Below are 18,671 nucleotides of genomic sequence, written 5' to 3'. Positions count from 1 at the left end.
TTTGTTTTCAAATCCTTCTGTGAAATAAATTAATCTTCATTCATTATGCTATTTATTACCTGTGAATTCTAGCAACAAAATATATTTTCTCTCTCATAAGAGATCCTCATGTGTCCATAAATCAAAAATTTGTTTTGGAAAGGAAGTATGTCTCTGTGTGCTGGTGATATTGAATGGTGAAACCAGGATATTTTCTCCAGAAAGTGCTCATATTTCAATAAAAGAAGTCAGCTAGGGAAGCTGTACATTCTACCTCTGCAGATCTGTTTCCTTTTTCCATAGCCCAGAGGCTGATAGAGTAAGGTTCCAGTAGAAAGCCAGTAATCAGTAATTTTCAATCAATGTATATAGAAAAATGTCAGCTACACTACAGGATACTTCAGAAAACAATTTCCAAAACTGATTTAGAGGTGATTTAGCTGTATATTGTAAAGAAATAGTAATTTAAGGGTTCTTTGAATATTCAAGTCTTGTCCAAATAATACCAAGTCAACTGTAAGCCAATGACCACTTTGTCAGATATGCAAGAGTTAAAATTGTTGTTGTTTTTTTTTAATTCCTGAACATTTTTTTAATAAATTAGAAAACCACAGCCACTGAGTTTCTCACTTGTACATCTGTGACATTTTATAGTAACCTGCCTCTGCCTTTAAGGAGTTCACATAAGAGCAGAACTTCTGAAAACAGCGATCCTTAATTAACTTCTCCTGAACCCTGCCTTGTGTCATGACTCCAACATCCAGCCAAGGTGGATTTGTTTTCCAGAGCACAATTCCCTAATCTCTTACAAGGTATTAGTAAGACAGAGCCAAGGGTCCTGTGAAGCCCTGCAGTTCAACAACCATTTCATTTTATTGGGTAGCATGACAAGAAAAAGAAAGGTCTTGGTGATTCAACAGGTGCCAAAGATTATTAGTAATTTCCAGTGTTATAAACTACATGGTGTTAGGTTCCATCAAATACTAAGCTAAAACCTTTTCTTCCATTTAGCCAAAAGTTTTCAACCCATGCCATGTTGAACCCGAGCTCAAGTTCAACCCTCATGTGATAGTTCCATCAACAGTTATCTTTGCTAATAAGCCATCTGGCAGGGTGTCAGCTTCTATGGAAAACAGGTGTTTGATCCAATTCTCATTTGTTATACTGTCAAGAAAGCATTCACTGAAGTTGGTGACTAAATTCAGGCAATGTTCTCATACATCAGCAGAAAGACAGGATGAATTTCAAATTAACATTAAAACATTTATATGGTTAAAGCATTTGCCAGTTTCTCTCACGTCTCTCAACTTACCCCATTGTATCTTCAGGTGCAATTTCTTTATCTTGCCTACATTCTATGTTCTGATTTGTACCTAATTATTACATAATGTGAATATTTTAATCTCTAGATACTGCATTCTATTCATTGCAATGCAAGAACAAGAAGTTAAAGGGATGAGTTCAGGAGGATTAAATAATTTTTAAAATTACTTAGGCAAAATTAAAATCCTCCCCCCTACCCAAAATGTGTTTCTTACAGTAGAATTCAGAGTTGTGAGCCAATACCTGCCAAAGTTACAGCCTTTCTAGGTCTAAAAAAAAAGGGTTTGGACAGTCATTCTCCACTTTATTATGGAATATAAAATACAAAGAGAGCTTTAGCTCTAGAAAAACTAGCAAGGAGAAATAAACACCAATGGCTGACCAACATTTTGACAGCTACTGCTCTGTGCTGAATACTGGATACACACTGTGTATGAAAATAGGGAACTACTTTTTAGCAGAATACTACAGTTATCACCATTGACACTTTAGAAAACAGAACATACCAACGTTATTCCATTGTGAATCCTAATTGTAAAAAATTGCCATGTCATAAAACAAGACTTTTCTTAAGATTTATTTTATTCTTTGGAATACATGTACCAAACATTCACCTGACCAAAATTAATGGTCCTCATGTTTGAGTAGTGAAAAAAACCCTGCATTTATAAGTGTCTTTCATGCAAGAAAATAGCTCATTCAGGAATCTTTCTTGGCCCTAGGTAAGACACAAATTATATCAAACAAAATTATGCTTTTTTTCCCTTTGACTTGACATCGTAATGTTTTGAGCCACTGTAAAAGATATAAGCATCAAAAAATGTTGAAGTTTCCTCAGTGTGAGCAATCCCTGAAATCATTATGTGACTTTTCTAAGCCCTTCATACAGGAAGATGGTATTACTTGTAATTCATTTAGCTTTCTGTTAAAAAAAAAATAGTCAAGATGCTTATCTTTTCAAGAGCTGTACTTTGTGAAAGATGATTTCCAAGCAGGGAAGATTTTCATTGTATGACTGAATAACAAATTATAGAAATAATGTATGCCAAGTAACAGGAACTTTCTAACAATCTTGAGTTCCATAGTGTTCCCAAGATGAGGTCTATAGATGTGCTTGAATTCTTTTCTATTCCCACCACCACCACCCACAAGTCATTATTCAGTTCAAGCCTGCTTTATTGACTGAATTTTGCTGTGGGTTTTTTTGTGTCTTGTTTTGGTGTTTTTTTCCTACAGCTACACAAATTCCCTCAGCTCATAAAGAATAAACTGGATGAACAGAAATTATTAACAGGGGACAATACATAGAATAGAACTTTAAAATCTATGGTTGGATCCTTCGGATTTTATTGGAAAAAAAACACACCACATTTGTAAGTTTTTGAAAATTCATAGCCACTGATTTTTGTATTTATTAATCAGTTACTGAAATTCAGGAATATAAAATAATCCTCCCAAAGAGCAATTTCTGTAACACTGTGGGAAGAGGGGGAGATTCAGTTTAACTGACATGAAATAAAAGCAAAAGGCACCAAGAAGCTGTAATGGATCAGACAGAAGGTCTGTGTAAGCACTCAATCTGTGCTCTCCCCACTACTGAACCACTGTTTTAGGAACAAGGAAAACCTCTACAGGACCTCCTGCTTTTCATCTCTCAGAGATTTAAGGACTTTCTGAGGTAATAACCTCGAAGTTAGGAAGTAACATAATGCTGTAAAATATCCTCATGCTATCAAATTACTATAAACCAAATCAAGGTTAAAAACTTAAATACAAAAATATACATTATAATTGAGAATAATTTAAGAAATGTTAACAAGACAGGAAAAAAAAAGCAGCAGTTTGCCTTGAAAATAAAAATACATAAAAATAAGAAAAACAACTATTGCAAATACTAGAAGCTGCAAGAAATACATGTGAGATATTAAAGAACTGTTAAAAAAAATGAGAAGGGAAACAAAATGACATAAACCCCACTGGTCAGAGGAGAGCAACAGTATTTAAAAGACCTGTTTTTCCAAAGAAAGAAAGAAAACGATCCTTCCAACATTTGTGCAATATGCTTGCACAGATTTATCAAAAGCAATTGAAAGACTTCACTATATATTTCTGTTCTGTACATAAATGATCAGATGATGTAATTATACCATAGCATGATAATGAAACATCCTCCAGTAGAACTGTAGTCAAGTAAGTTTTATAAATAATAGTCACTAAAAATAACTGAGTAAATCTGCATATTTGGATAAGTTGTATTGGAGTTTTAAAACAGCTGGAAAGGACAGGAAAGGGACAAACTGGAAAGGGACTCTAAGAACTCTTGAAATATTTACATTCTGGGAATATGCTAGACCAGTACTTTCTAAGAGTGGTGGCAAACGGAATTATAGCCCTGGCCATCTAATATAGAACTTAGTGGAAAAAAACATAACGGGTAAGAACGTACTAGAATACAGTTTATATGAAATTTAATTAATGCACAAATACCCATTCAAGAAGGTTCCTTTTGGCTGATGAAGAAAAGAAGTGCTGATCTGATGCAATTTCCTTATTGCTGCAAGATATTTTCTTTAAGAAGCCTGAGTGAATCAAAATTAATGTGTATATATATTTAATGACTAATTGACTGGCCTCAAAAGTGAAGCGTAAATGGGAAATACTGAGTTTCTGTTTTGGTCCCATAGAAACTGTGTTTTGGCCATATGCTGTATAATATTTGCATTGATTTCCAAAACCAAAGAAAATCACTGGTAGGTGGCAGGTAACAAAGACTGGGAGCTCCCAGAGGGGAAAGCTCACTGGTGCTGAGCATGCCGGCTTCTTGGCAAACTGGATGCAAGCAAGTATAAGAAGTCATACATCAAAGAATAAAGTGAAGGTGTTGATGCTCCAGCAGAGGAACCTGTAAGAGAAAACATTAGAAAGCAGAAGTGCTGGGAATCTGCCAGGTAGCCAGCTCAGGGTGAGCCCTGCTGCAACACCACAGCAGGGCACAAATGCAGTGTCAGTGGGAAAACAACAGAATGAGGGCAAGCGAGGGTGTCACAGGCAGGCTGGAAGAGCAGAGCAATGTCTCCTTTTTGATGCCTCTACATGTCACTCCAGATGCATGTAGATAAACTGGAGAGTTCAGAGAAGGGTCACAAGAATGATTATACTGTAATTAGAAAATAAAAAGTACAGCTATTTAGTTTATCATAATGAAGAGGGATTTGATCATAGCATTTCTTTAAAATGCTTTTTCCTCAGCAGATTGAAATATGTATCCTCAAACTTTTAAGTGGCAGGATCTTCCTTCTTCCCTCCCATGTTTTATTCATCTTGGTGTCCTCAAAATTTACATAAAATGTTAATTCTGGGACTTACCAAAATCTAGATCCAGAAATCAGATTTTCCTCGGTTGATTTTTCACTACTTTTCAATTAGTGATTTAATTCACTTAAGTAACATGTTCAGGTACCAGTAGAAAAGAAAAAAAAGGGTCTATCAGAGTGGAAAAGGAAGGTGGGGGAAATAGCAGGTTTAAAAAAAACCATTAATTCTGTAGCAAAAGAGTTCAGAAAGAGATTTCTCATAAAAATGAAAAGATCATTTTAACAAACTTAGATTAATTTATACCACACTAAATGCAATATGGGGCTGCAAGTCAGTTCCAAATTTACATTAAAATGCATACCATTTCTGGATCAGAAGCATATATTTCAGCACATTCTATTAAAAAAGCTGCATATAATTGGTTTACTTACAGAATCTACAAATTCAAACTGTCCACATATCAGCCTGTGTAAGCACATCAGTCCAAGGCCATTGGTTCTGATTTAATAAACATGTCTAGCAGAGCAGCAACTTGTGTGACAAATCCAGCCACTAGTGTTTGAACAGCCACTAGGAAAAAAAAACCAAAAAACAAAACACATTTATAAAATACTGGGGTATTCTGAAGTGATTTTTGAAAACACAGAACCTAATTAAGGTTTGACTGAAGGCTATGGGTGTTGTGTAATTAGTTTAACCAAGAAGAATAAAAGGCCCAGAACACCATATCCCAGCTGATCCCTGAAAATACTGATTCATCTTAGTGCAGCTTCATGCAGCTCCTGGAGGAAACAAGAAGAATGAGCATGGAATCTGCCCAACCATATAGGATCCATAGGAAATTGTCTAGATGAATTTTCAGAAGTGTTATCATTTTGATAGCAAAATTTTGTTCTTTCTATTGTATCTTCTTGCCTTCCAGAAAAGGTAGGAAATAACCAAATTGATCCTTCTGTCTCACCCAGTACCCTAAAGAACTGCCTGCACCTTCAGGAATGGGCAGTGTCCCAGAGCTCAAATGAATTCCCATTCCCTTGAGCATTTTTACATCCTGTGTTATTTTCTAAGACAGTACGACCACTTCACTCCCACCTGCACTCTTGATCAGACAGGCAACAAAGAGCTCACCTTCGAACATCCCCCTTTATGTTACCTGCACAACAAATAACCCAGCATTCTGTGCCACTTTGGCTCATCTCTGCTTAATCCTTCACTGCCAATGTTCTTCAGAGCCTTTGAGAAGCTTCCACCTGCAACCCTGCTTCAATAAGGGGATTCTTCTGACAGCAAATGCATAAAAAATTGCTTCTAGAAGGAGGTACCGTATTATTAGATCCAAAAATATCCTTTCCAGGTACATTTCACACATTCAGTCTGATAGATTAACTCTGATAGATTTCCTAAATGGCTGTATTTGTTCTGAGGTGGTAATTTCTGCAGCACAGAATTTGATTTTGTGCAACAAAACAACATTTTGAACAATAATGAAGATGTGCATAATAATAATGCATAATTTTATAGCAGGACTGTTATTTCTGTTATTTTATTTTCTGTTAGCATTATCTAACTGAGCAAAATGCCAGGAAGCCTACAGTAAGAAAACAACAAGGACAAGACTTTACACAAACATATTTCACATTCCTGAGGAAGATGCCATGGAAAGCATATGAAAGGAAGTATTTTCTCTTGCCAAACCAGGACATTGGATGAGATACTTATTTACCCATAAATGTTGAGTATATAAAAATATATATTCTGAAAGCCTATAAATGGAATTTGTCCAAGACAATGATAATACAGATGATTTTTTTTTTGTATCAAGAAACAAATAAAAAAAATTCCACCCACAAAATGCCAAAACCACAGCTCTGTGTTCCTAAATAGAACGGCATCTTCTATTAGCCCTCCTTAGCAAAGACCTTATTTTAAGAAAATATCTATTTAATTTAATTTCATCTTCCTTTTGTCAACCTTCATTTAAGGTCTTTTAAAAGCAATTATGTCTCATATCTTTTTATTATGACATTCATTTTACTCAATCAAAATTAACACACTGTGCTTTTCAATTAATTTACATTTAGATGTATTAAAATTTTAGCAGAAGAAAGTAGGGTTAAAGCCACATCCAGATTTTATGGGAGGATGAGGAAAACTGCAGAATGCTGATAAAACTCTTTAGTGAAGACCAGTGTCTTCCTTGAACATATGGGAAGTGTCAATTCAGTGATTGCAGCTTCTCTAAGTAGACCCCACTGGATTCACAGAAACTGGAGCTGGAAAGGCAAACCTCAGAGACACTTCAGCTGTGATTTCCCAGGAGCTTTGCACTGAAAGAGGTTTGCACAGAGAGCTGTGTGCTCCAACCCTGGAAGTGTCCGACACGAGGCTGGATGAGGCCCTGAGCAACCTGATCTTTTGAGCAGCATCCCTGTCCATGGCAGGGAGTCAGAACTAGAAAGTTTCTAAGGCCCCTTCCAACCGAAACCATTCTATGATTCTATGGGCCATCCAACAGTCAACTGCTGTGAAGGGATTTTAGTTGCTGCCCTTTATGTGGTGGGAATATTTGGATGACCTGGAAAACCAACCTGTCCAATTTGTCATTGAAGATCATGGGACTGCCTTCTGGGCAGCATTTAGCTGTTCATGGAATGAACAAGGACTGAAAGCTTCTCCAGGAGAAAGGAAAGTGTCTACATTAAAAGCTGGAGGCTGGGCTGAGGAAAATGAGGGCAGTTCAATTACAGAAATAGCAAAACAAGGAACATGGCTGAGAGGGAGAAGCTTGTCAAATTGATATTGATCCACAAATCATTTACAAATGGGAGAAGCTTCTTAAAGGACACCTGAGAAGACCTATCCATTTTCCTATCTGTCTGAAAAATGGAGATGTACATACAGAAAGCAATTGCTCAGTGTTGTTTATAAGCTTGCAGTTATGTAACCTATTTGTGTTAGGGTGTGCATCAGTGCAACTACAAGGATATTCTGTTAGAAAAGATAATAAAGTTAAAAACTAATTGGAAAATCAGACTTGATAGAGGACACTTCAGCAACCGAAATACTCTGACTTCCAGTGTGCCAGAGTATCACAGAAGCTACCCACTACTTAGCACTTCCCAGAGTACATCTAGAATAATGCATTTGGTTTGGGGCTCCCCAGTAAAAGAGATGTTAACAAACTGGAGTGAATTTGATCCCTGTATGGGCCACTCACAAGTTGGACTTGATACACTCTGTGATTCTGAGTTGATGGACAGTCACATAGTTGGTAAGGGATGGAGAGCACTTGTTCTACAAGATGAGCAGAGGGAGCTGGGCTTGTTCATCCTTGTGGCAGGCTTAGAAAGTACATAATAGCAGCTCTCCAAGGCTTGACAAGAGACCATCAAGAAAATAGAGCCAGGCTCTTCACAATGGTGGACAAGGAACAAACTGAGACATGGGAGGTGATAACTGAATAAGAGAAAACCCTTCTTCATGTCGGGACCAGACAAGCATGGGTTGCCCAGAGAGGCTCTGCAGTCACCACCCTTGGAAGGTCATGCAGGATGAGACTGAATAAAGCCCTGAGCAACCTGGTCCGACCTCAAGAGCTACCCTTGCCTTGAGCAGAAGCCTAGACCAGAGATCATTTCAGATCTCTTCCTGTGACTCGCCGATCACAGATGCTCAAGACTGATCGCAGTTCGTGGCTTTTTGCCAGCCCAAAGTGTACGAAACGTCTCGCTCCTCAAGACGCGCAAACACCGTGCCAAGGGCAGAGACCGCGTTACAGCGGGAGGCTTCCAGCACCTCCGCTCTTCCCCGGTGCCCGGCCCTTCCCGCCGCCGCTGCCCGCGCATCCGGGGGAGCCGGTCCGCTCGCTGCCGGGGCAGCCTGCCCGCGGCTCGGCGCCAGGCACAGCCCCTCGCCGCCTCCGCTCGGCGCCTCACCGCAGGCACCCCCGAAACTTTCCCCGGCAGCCTGCGCACGCTCTCGCTCCCCGCCGAGGGAAACGTGCTCCCTGTCGCTCCCTCCGTGCCGCGGGCACGGGGAGGCGGGCGGCTGCCTCCCTCCCTCCGCCCGCCCGCCCGCGGAAGCCTCGCCGAGGCTCCCGCATTGCACCGCCGCGCCGAGCCGAGCGCGGGGCTCGGGCTGCCCACCCGCCCCGCCGGCGCCCCCGGCCCCGGCTGGCGGAATGAGCGCCGGCGAGGCGAAGGAGTATCTGGCCCGCAGGGAGATCCCGCAGCTTTTCGAGGTAGGCGAGGCGCTGGGGGGAGGCGTTTTCCGCCCCGTCGGGGGATGCTCCGCGCTGGGACCCCGCGGCGGGCAGGGCTGAAGGTGGCTGGAAGGACGGAGCGGCCGGAGGCTGCGGCTGGCGTAGCTTGCGCGGGGAGCGGCGCGGGGAGCGGCGGCCGCCAGCCCGGGCCGGGTGGGAGCCGGCGGCGCGGGGCCGGGGCAGCGCTGCCCGCCGCCACCTGCGGAGCCCCCGCGGCCGCGCCCCTCCGGCCGCTGCGGCCGCCGGCGGAGAGAGAACTTGGCTGTCCGCAGGGCACAGGAGCGCCGAGGAATGCGGGCGAGGGGCGTCTTTCATCGGTCGGGGGGAAGAAAAAAGCCGCAACTGTTTAGTGAGGTTTTGTTTAGGTTCCTACAAGTTACCTGCTGCTAATGGCTGATAATTACTTCTCTTGTGCAATGTGGATTTTCCCCCCACTCCGGATCAGACACCCTGTCATCTGTACATAACACGCACACATATGTATTCTCCCTCGTCTGTGTTGAAGCTAGACGTTTTTCTATATATTTGAAAATTGCAGGACACGGAGCATGCTAATGTTTTAATTACACAGTTAGAATGTGAATGGTTTAACAAGAGATGCAGACAAAACAGGTTTTCCATTGAGCCTCAAAGCTTGTGCTAGTTAATTTAAAAAATTGGTGCATATCTTCTGCAAAAATACACTGTTAGTTGTTGTGATCAGTTAAGTACTATAGCAAGGGCACAGATGCATAGAAATTATATCCCGTTTTATAAGCTCAAATGTTTGTAAATACCAATCAGTGTATAAACTGTAGATAACAACTGATCAAATCCTGAATTGGAGCTATTTATGTTTACTATTAATACCAACTATGACCCTCAAGTTTATTCACACAAAAATTAGAAAAAGCAAAAAGAACAGAAATCATCCTGAAAGACATGTATTGTTATGGGAAGGTTGGATGCAGCAGTCTCGTGGAGAGGTGAGATGATGACTTATGTATCACTTTGTCAAGGAAATGTGTCAGAAGAGGGCCTGGCAGTCTTTCTTTCACAACCCCCACAACGCTCATGAGTAAGATGAGTAAAGAATTAATACTGTAGAGAGAGGGTTTCTAATGGCTCAGAATTTGTGATCAATTAAATCAGGAAGCACCTATAAATTTTGGGGTTGTGGGGTTTTTTTTGCCCAATACAAATCAAGATGATATTTGAGTATTTCTCGTGATTTTAAAAAATCCTCGTTTCATTGCTTGTGTAAGTGTTGACAAGAATATCGATGAGATACTTGTGGCTGCAGTGGTCTTTCAGGAAAAGACACATTTTAGTGATGTCAAAGACTACAAAGAATATGTAAATTTTGGGGCTCTCTAGCTTGCACATTGCACTGTGTATGCTTGCCAGTGATAGTTCTAAGAAAAATGTAGAGGGTTTTTTTTTGCTGTTTTCAGGTTTTATTTCAATGCATACAGACAACAATAAAGACATAGCCACGAGCTTCCTTTCCAAGTAATTTTTATGACATTGGCAAACCAAAATAATTTGATTTTTTGCAGGCCTCACTTTTATGCATTGGCTTGCAATAGAGAGTCTGAATATCAAGGAATGTGCTGCTTCTCTGTGCAAAGTAAAAGACAAAGTAAAGGTGCTCGTTTTCCCCTGGCATCTATCATTATAGTCTATGTTTCTGATCTTACATTTCAGAGTCTGTTAAATGGATTAATGTGTTACAAACCCGATGACCCGATTGAATATTTGGAAAGCTGTTTGCAGAAAGTAAAAGAGCTTGGAGGGCCAGAAAAAGTGAAATGGGACACTTTTGTCAGCCCAGAAAAGAAGACCCTGCCTCCACTCAATGGAGGACAATCCCGGAGGTCTTTTTTCAGGAATGGTACTGTATTAAATTTTAAAGATATTCTATTTCTTCAACTGTGTGTGATTTTACATCTACTACTGAATTATTTTACACATTTCTATAGCAGATTATGCCTCATTCTGATTATCTGTAGGCAAAGGAGTCAGGAATTCTGTTTCCTTGCTTTTTGGCATTTGTTTTTCTCCTGCCATAATGGACGCTAGGCAGGAGAGGAAATTGTGATCACTTTTCAGCCAAATGATGGATGTTTGCTGTGCAAATATTTAACACATCAGTGGAGAGATTTCTTGTACCCTACCTAAAACAATTGCAAAGATAGGGGCAGATCTGTCACAGTGAACTTGGCTTGTGTTTTCTGTTGGTCCTTGTGGATGACATACACACCAACTTCAGTGCAGTTACACTACGTGGATTTTCTACTTTACATTGGAACTGTGTGCTAATTTACTAGATAAAATGTAAATTATAAACTCTTAGAAAAAAGTGTATCTCATAAAATCTAAGCAGATGTCATGCCAATACCTGTAATTATTTTATTTGTAATGTTAACAAAGAGTAATTAGCTCATCTTTTAGTTGCCATAGTTATTTTTCTTGCTATCCAACATTTCATTAAAATAATCAGCAAGAATACTGTCTCTATCTCTGTGTACAACATGTATCACTAAAAGAGTCCTGCTTAATAGTAGAGGTTATCTGCACAATATAAAGCTTTTCTTCTCAGAGGCCCCTGCTGAACTCTGGGTGCTATGGGCAGATGTTGACAGAAAACCTGACGTGCTTGTAAAGAAACACCTGAGAAAACTGACTGTGTGGTTATGATTTAATAAATCTGTTCATTAAACAGAGGCCAAAAATACTTAATATAGCAACAGCAAACACAATGTAAAATTATGAGATATTTATACCTTATGCCTGCTACTTATTTAAATCTGTGTACAGAACAGATTTTGAGTTTTCTGTCTATTTCCACTATTCCCAGTTTATCTTACTGTTTTACAGTGATGCCTGATAACTCTAACTTCCCATACCGACGCTACGACCGACTGCCTCCGATCCAACAGTTCTCCATAGAAAGTGACACTGACCTTTCTGAAACTGCTGAGCTAATTGAGGAGTACGATGTGTTTGACCCTGCAAGACCTCGACCAAAAATTATCCTTGTCATAGGTATGATGGCAGTCATTTTGACAAGGTTTTATCTCTGCTACTTTGCCTTTTGATTTGTACTGCAAATACATTGAATGCTTATATGAATTTAAATACAATTTTTCCATCTGCCATAGCAAGTGGTGCAGGCCAATTAAGAATGTGAAATTGTTAGTGCTGGGAATGGCATCTCAACTGTAAGAATTTTAGGGGTCGCAGCAAGCACCTGCACTCATGTTCTGTAGACTGGATGCCTCTTAGCAGCTGGAGAGCTCATGATTTGCTTATGAGCACATCTGCCAGTTTGATTTCATCTTATCTGAGCCTGGTTCATGCATTTCAAGGCAGCAGCACCATGTGAATCAAGGTTCTCTTCCGAAGCATGCTCAGGATTGAACTAAAACACTCAGGTATACACAAAGCTGATCACAAAAAGGGGTATTTTAAAATACTGTGTAAGCCAGCTCAAAAAGGTGATAGGGAACTGTTGTCTTCTATGCTTAGACCCTTCTCAAATGACTGGTATGTCCAGCTGGAGTGAGAATACAGGGTCATTAGTTCATTGCATGGGTTAAGTTCATTCCCAGGTCTATTTGGCGAATGAATCCTGTTCCAGCTTCACAGAGAGTAAACACTCAGTTCACATTAGTTAATTGTGCTCTCTCCCAGAGTTCTCTTTTGTGAGCTGTTTAGTGTTCTTTCTAAGCAGCTCATACTTTCCAGCCTCAGACAAGCACAGGTTATTAAAAATAGCTGCAGGTTAAGTGTAAATCAATATTTTTTTCTGTTATCGAATTTCTTTGCATCAGTTTCCTCATAGCTGTCTTTAGAAATTTTACCACCAGGCTAAATTATCTGATTCTCTGGATGGCTTAAAGAGTTACAGCACAGGTGCCAGGTGACGGAGAATTAAATTTTTAGTCTATAAAGCTTTATTCATATTAAAGAGAGATACTTCTTCCATAACAGAGAATATATGTAGTATAGTAAAAGGGAACAGAAATGTCTTCTCTGTACTACAGAGTGGAATCTCTAGGAACAGCATGTCCTCTAGGCTCTGCATCCAGCAGTTCTCAGAAACGAGATATTGGAATAGATTGAAAACAGAAGACCAGGCATATTTTAAGTGTCTGTGGTATGCCAAAGCAATTGCTCAAGGCATTTGAATTCTCCTAATATTTTGTTTCAGGATTACAGACTTCAACATGCAAATCTTTCTATGTATTGCTGAAATGTTAAGATTGCCATTAGATGGAGAAATAACACATACCTTTACTTCATCTTAATTAATTAGCTACCCTTCCTTTTCATAAAGGAGAATAACTGGCTCCTTTTCAGTGACCACAGAAGGCTCTTAATACATCGAAATCTATGTAGCTCAATTGCAGTAGAGTGATGAATGAAGGTTTGATTTAAGTGAGATAAAGAGAGCTTGGCTTTCACCTCTGGAACTGTGTGCGGGTGTATTTGAAGTGAAATCCTTAACCACCAGCAGGCAGTGAACAGAGCATGGATTTTACAGAGCTTTTCTTTTCTCCCATTTATATAGGGAATGTGGTAAACATTCCACAAAGGCTATTTCAGGTTTATATTCCCACTGAGTTTCTCTGAATCTATTACAGTGTGAACTGATAGAAACACAATACTATATGTAGCTTAGCAGCTATTGTCCATTTTTGTACAGTATCAAGACAATTTCTCCCAAATTCAACTTTCTATTGAGAAAGCACACAAAAAAAAAAACATGTTGGAAAGAGTAAATGAATAAAAGAGAAAAAAAATAATAAAAGTACACTGTTCATTTCAAGAGATATTACACACAAAAAATGTGTTGCATATTTTCAGTTTGCATAAAATGCCAACAAAAAAAAATCAGTTAAGTAATGTATTTCTGTCTAATTAGTGATAACCAATCGTCCTGCCTTGCTCAGATGGTGCTGGTCCCAGTCACTGCTAGGGACTGAAATGAAGTTAAAGACCTGTCTTCTGCTTCACATATTTGGTGAACTTTTCTTTATTAATGCATTAGTCTAAGAGCTTTTTAACGCTTCCATAAAGGTTTTTACAACTTCTTTGCTTTATGAAATCTATCATCCTTATAATGAACCAGGTAGCTCCAGGGCTAAAGAGAACTCACTTATAAAGGCGGGGGCTTTGTTCTTTTTCTGGGTTTGAAGAAAAAAACCTCTGGTGAAAGATAAAGCTATAAAGCTACATAGTGAGTGTATGACTGGATTTTAGAAAAATCAAATGGAACCAGCCAGGAGGGCACACATCAGAATCACTGGAAAAATTAAGTTTCTAAGGCATTATAACACTATAGCAAATGAGATTGTGCTTAAATATGTGCTTCCTAATACACGTTTAAGAAAAAAATTTGTACTGTTAATATAGCTTGAATTTAGAGATCTTAAAATATTAATTATCTGCTGTCATTAGCATGTTAGTTGAGTATGTTTTTAAGCTGCACTTTCTTAATATTTATTACTTAATATTAAAAAGAATACACTTCCCTTTTGAGATCAAAGTGTAAGGGCTAGATAAAATATAGTGCTGTCAGCAGACAGCTGCTAACTGATTTGTTAAATCTAGTCCACAGTTAGATTTTAAAGTCAGAAGTGTTTTCAGAAATTTTATTATTAGATGAATTTATTCTGAATTTACAACAATATATGCAAAATTGAAAGAACAAACAAAATTAGATTAAAACTACTGCTTTAGTAGCACTTTTTGGGCACACAAATCTTTACTTGAAACCTGTTAGCAAACATAATTTGAGATGCAACAAGTGTTCCTGAGTCTAGACATCTTCAAGAAATATGTAAAATAATCACTCTTTCCTTGAGTAATCTATCTCAGAATAAGTAAAAAGAACAAAAAGCAAAAGTGATTTGATTTTCCTTTCTTGTGAACAGCTTGTCAGTGTGATTTATCAGAGTCAGGAATGGATACATAGTTATGATCTGCTGTAGGAAGTAATTTTGTCCTATCACTTTTCCCTTACTTTGTTACCTGAATGTTTCCCCTCAGATTGTAAACAGATAACACCATCTTGATATTATATGTTTGTATTGATTTGGATTATGTGTTTGGGATGTGTTTGGATTGATAAAAACAAAATGTGTGGGAAGTTTATGAATATTAAATCAAATATTTATTAGCTGTTTTCTGATTGCAGTTCAGATTGAAAGAAGTGCTGGGCTATCCTTTTTTGTTTTGTTTTGTTTTTTGGTTGCTCTTTTCTGGCAAAGCAAAGCTCTTCCTAACAGGAGTGTGAAATCTATCTACTTGTTTCAAACAGTTTTTTTCAGCTATTTTATGCTTTTACAGACTGATGTTCCATCAAGTATCAGTTCTGGTTTTCTGGCACCTTTTGTATCTCTGTTGGAACATGAGCACTATTTTCCTTGTTTCCAATGTTTCCAATTTTCTGCACATTACCTATGTTTTGCATTTTTATTGTTGCTGGGTGCAACATAATCTGTTTCAAACTTGTAAGGTTTGGTGAAATGCATTTGTCATGGGGAAGGCTGAGCATGAAAGGGAGCAGGGGGAACTGGAGCAGAAGTGCTTTATAGCCACTTGAGTGGAGAAGATGATTCCTACTGTGTCAGATGCTAGTGTACCTACAGAAGGGGAACATTCTTTATTCTAACAAAGAGGATAAGTAGCTAAGCTGTCTTTGAAAGAAAGAGTCCAAGCTAAAAAAACTAAGCCCATCTAGATCACCTGGAATTACTGAAATGGAAGAGATGTAGAACTTAATGCAGTCTTCTGAAAGAAGAGAGAAACTTATGTCTTTTTATGACAGAAACACCAAGGGAACTGAATGAGAGAAGAAGATTTTTCAGTTGTGATCTTACTGTGTAAGACACAGTTTTTCTTTCATTTTTTTACATGTGTGTTTTATGAACATCTGTAGCTGTGTTGTCTACTTGGATGTTATACACAAATGCTTGTAGAAACATTATTTAAACTAATCGGATAACTACAAAATCTTTTTTTTTTTTTCCCCCCAGGGGCATAAGTAAACCATGGGCAGGGTATGGGAACATGACAATAGGCACATTTCTCTGTGCACTCTCTTGAAATGGCTCCTGGTCTGAGTTCCAAAGGGCAGGTGCAGCATCAGCATGGCAGCATCGGGGCACAGAGAGCTCCAAGTGACTGTGGGAGACACTGAAAGCTCTGTGCCGGTGATACTGAGGTGCAGGTTGGAACCTGGTTACACAGAGTGCCCTAAGTGTACAAATACTGTAAAACTTATCCTGCAACCAGAACTGTACTGATTATAAAATAGCTTAACAACCATTTATGGGAATAATACAGACAATATAAAAAGAGTTACATGATTACTAACAAAAAGCTCAGTGCATTCTGATTTACTTTCATTGCATTTCTTTATTTTTAAAATTAATATAAAACTTATGTTTTAAATAAATCTGAATTCTTTTTCTGTTGAAATAAAATTCAGCGTTCTCACAAAGAATTCCACGAACTATAGCTACTAATTGGGACTTATTATCAAAACATTTGGTTTGCATTTGCTTTGTTATACTCTTTAATATTATACATTTTTCTATACATAAACATTTATTTTTATGAAAGCAATTCCTTGGTTTTACATACTGGATTCCAGATTCACTGCTCATCACATCATAACATGGCCTTTTAGCTCATGGTCTGATTGTTTTACATGCATTCTTGCTGCTGCTGCTGTCCAGCTCACCTTCCCTGCAGCTTTCCCTGCTATGTAACATAGCTGTTCTCTGTATTTTGATACCCATTCAGCCTGTGCTGTATGTATTGAAGAATCTCTTTATTCTTCAAGTTGTCTAGCAAGCTGAACCTAATTTCTTCTCTGTCAGATGCTTCAAGCATCAATACCAAAAGCTGGTATTACATGGTTCAATAAAAGTCCTTATACCAAATCACTATGGAAACATCTCAAATGATTATTTAATTATTTAATTTTTTTTGTATTTTAAAATCAGGAAACATCAGAAGCTCATGCAAGCATATTTAGGAGCAGATTTTATTAGTTCCATTTCATGACTAGTTCATTGATTTAATTGGCTTATTTAACCAAGTATAATTCTTTCTGACAAGAATATACTTCAGACTATCTGGCTCTATCTCTAGGTTCATAAAGTTTAAGAAGGGAATAGTTCGTTTATCTGCTCCTCTCCTGTGCATCAAGAAAAACTCCATTCCAGGAATGGCTTTAGAATGAGGTCAACCTCAAAGAGTACTTATTTTTGTACTTATTTTTATTTTGCAAGTGGATTTGTATTCTTTTTTTAAATTTAATTTTACAAACTGTTATGTTTATGATCCACTAGATGAAACACATGGTTGGGAACAGGTCATGCAACTGTGAGATTTACTCTAATAATGCTTGGAAAATTGGTGCCAATAGCAAAGATTTCACCTGTGACTGGGTACTTCTGATGAAAGGTTAATTTAATGTTTTGCTTATGATTCACACTAGGTGGCCCAGGAAGTGGTAAAGGAACACAGAGTTTGAAAATAGCAGAACGTTATGGATTTAATTACATATCAGTTGGTGAATTGTTAAGGAAGAAAATCCACAGCACAAGCAGCAATAGAAAATGGAGTCTAATTGCCAAAATAATTACTACTGGAGAACTGGCCCCTCAGGTACAGTGTTTCCTATGTTCATGTTTGCTTTCAAGGATTTATACATCTTGTAGTAATGTGCACCATCAAGAAAACTTCCTTTATGATGTTAAATAACTACGTTATTTTCTCTGTGAAAGGAAACAACCATAACTGAGATAAAGCAGAGATTAATGCAGATCCCTGATGAAGAGGGGATAGTGATTGACGGATTTCCCAGAGATGTTGCCCAGGCAATCTCCTTTGAGGACCAAGTAAGAGATTGTTTTTACTCTTAAAATAACTAACACAGCTCTACAACAGTTAAGCTTGTTGAAATAATCAGTCAGATTCCAAGAAAGAGCATTGCTCTTTAAATCTTGGCAAGTACATAATTACAGGTTGACAAAAGATTTATATTATGTCCTGTTGTCTGAAGACAGACTATTTTTAAAAAGACAATGTGATAAGAAAACCAAGAATCCAAGCCTCTTATCTCATAATGAAAGTTCTCTCGAGATGAAGAAGAAAAACATGGAATCTAACAGTGAATACTTTCTGTATCTTATTGATTCAAAAAGTGGAAAAATATTATATTTCTGTATCTATTTGTTTAACATAATCTCCATTCATAGAAACCTATTTAAAGCAATGCATGTCTTCACAGTGCTTTTAGTGTCAAGTTTATTACAGTGCATTGAAAAGATGAATAAAAAAAAGGTTAAAACTATGCATGCTTTTCAAGTTTTTGTAAACCAGAAAGCGTGCCTTTTTAAGAAAATAAGGTCATTTTGGTTATTCTAAACTATAATTCTAAGGTTTAGTCAGCTAAAACTGTATTCCTGAGTTCTATTGACATGCTGTTTTCACATGTGTATTTTAAACTAATCTAAAAATACTTTAATTCAGTGGAAAAACAAACAACTGACGTAATTTTCTGATCAAGTGCTGCTAACATAACAGTTATGGACACAAGAAGAGCTGTTTCAGAGCTGAATTCTTAGAGTGCCTTCACGCAGAATGTTTCAAAGTCTTTCACAATTGCTGGTCTACTGCTGTTTCTGTACTTCGAATTATAAGTGACATTACCAAGGCAGAAGTAACAAAACAAAGCAGCTAATGAGGCATTTCATCAATGTGTTTTATAAGGTATTATTCTGGGCAAAAT

General features: G+C 38.2%; 1 protein-coding gene and 1 long non-coding RNA gene across 3 annotated transcripts in view; one reads left to right on the top strand and one right to left on the bottom strand.

Annotated features, from left to right (window-relative positions):
- Positions 1 to 818: 818 nt before the first annotated feature.
- Positions 819 to 18,671, bottom strand: part of LOC147651678 (uncharacterized) — a 76,040-nt gene continuing 58,187 nt past the window's right edge. Inside the window, exons 2-4 of one of the 2 annotated variants that reach the window (XR_015273620.1) lie at positions 5,049 to 5,187; positions 4,669 to 4,740; positions 819 to 4,459 (exon numbers count right to left, since the gene is read on the bottom strand). This is a non-coding gene — a long non-coding RNA (uncharacterized LOC147651678). The remainder of the gene's footprint in view (positions 4,460 to 4,668; positions 4,741 to 5,048; positions 5,188 to 18,671) is intronic. The other variant, XR_015273621.1, reaches the window with a different exon arrangement.
- Positions 8,629 to 18,671, top strand: part of AK5 (adenylate kinase 5) — an 83,167-nt gene continuing 73,124 nt past the window's right edge. Inside the window, exons 1-5 of the mRNA XM_086841386.1 lie at positions 8,629 to 8,857; positions 10,565 to 10,751; positions 11,738 to 11,905; positions 17,376 to 17,545; positions 17,665 to 17,778. Coding sequence (XP_086697512.1) covers positions 8,798 to 8,857; positions 10,565 to 10,751; positions 11,738 to 11,905; positions 17,376 to 17,545; positions 17,665 to 17,778 — 699 coding nt within the window. The 5' untranslated portion in view covers positions 8,629 to 8,797. The remainder of the gene's footprint in view (positions 8,858 to 10,564; positions 10,752 to 11,737; positions 11,906 to 17,375; positions 17,546 to 17,664; positions 17,779 to 18,671) is intronic.

The sequence above is a fragment of the Cyanistes caeruleus genome, chromosome 9 (assembly GCF_971803275.1).
Source record: "Cyanistes caeruleus chromosome 9, bCyaCae1.hap1.1, whole genome shotgun sequence".
In the NCBI taxonomy this organism is placed as follows: Eukaryota; Metazoa; Chordata; class Aves; order Passeriformes; family Paridae; genus Cyanistes; species Cyanistes caeruleus.
The sequence above is the reverse complement of the archived record's forward strand: the minus strand, read 5'-3'. Positions and strand labels throughout refer to the sequence as shown.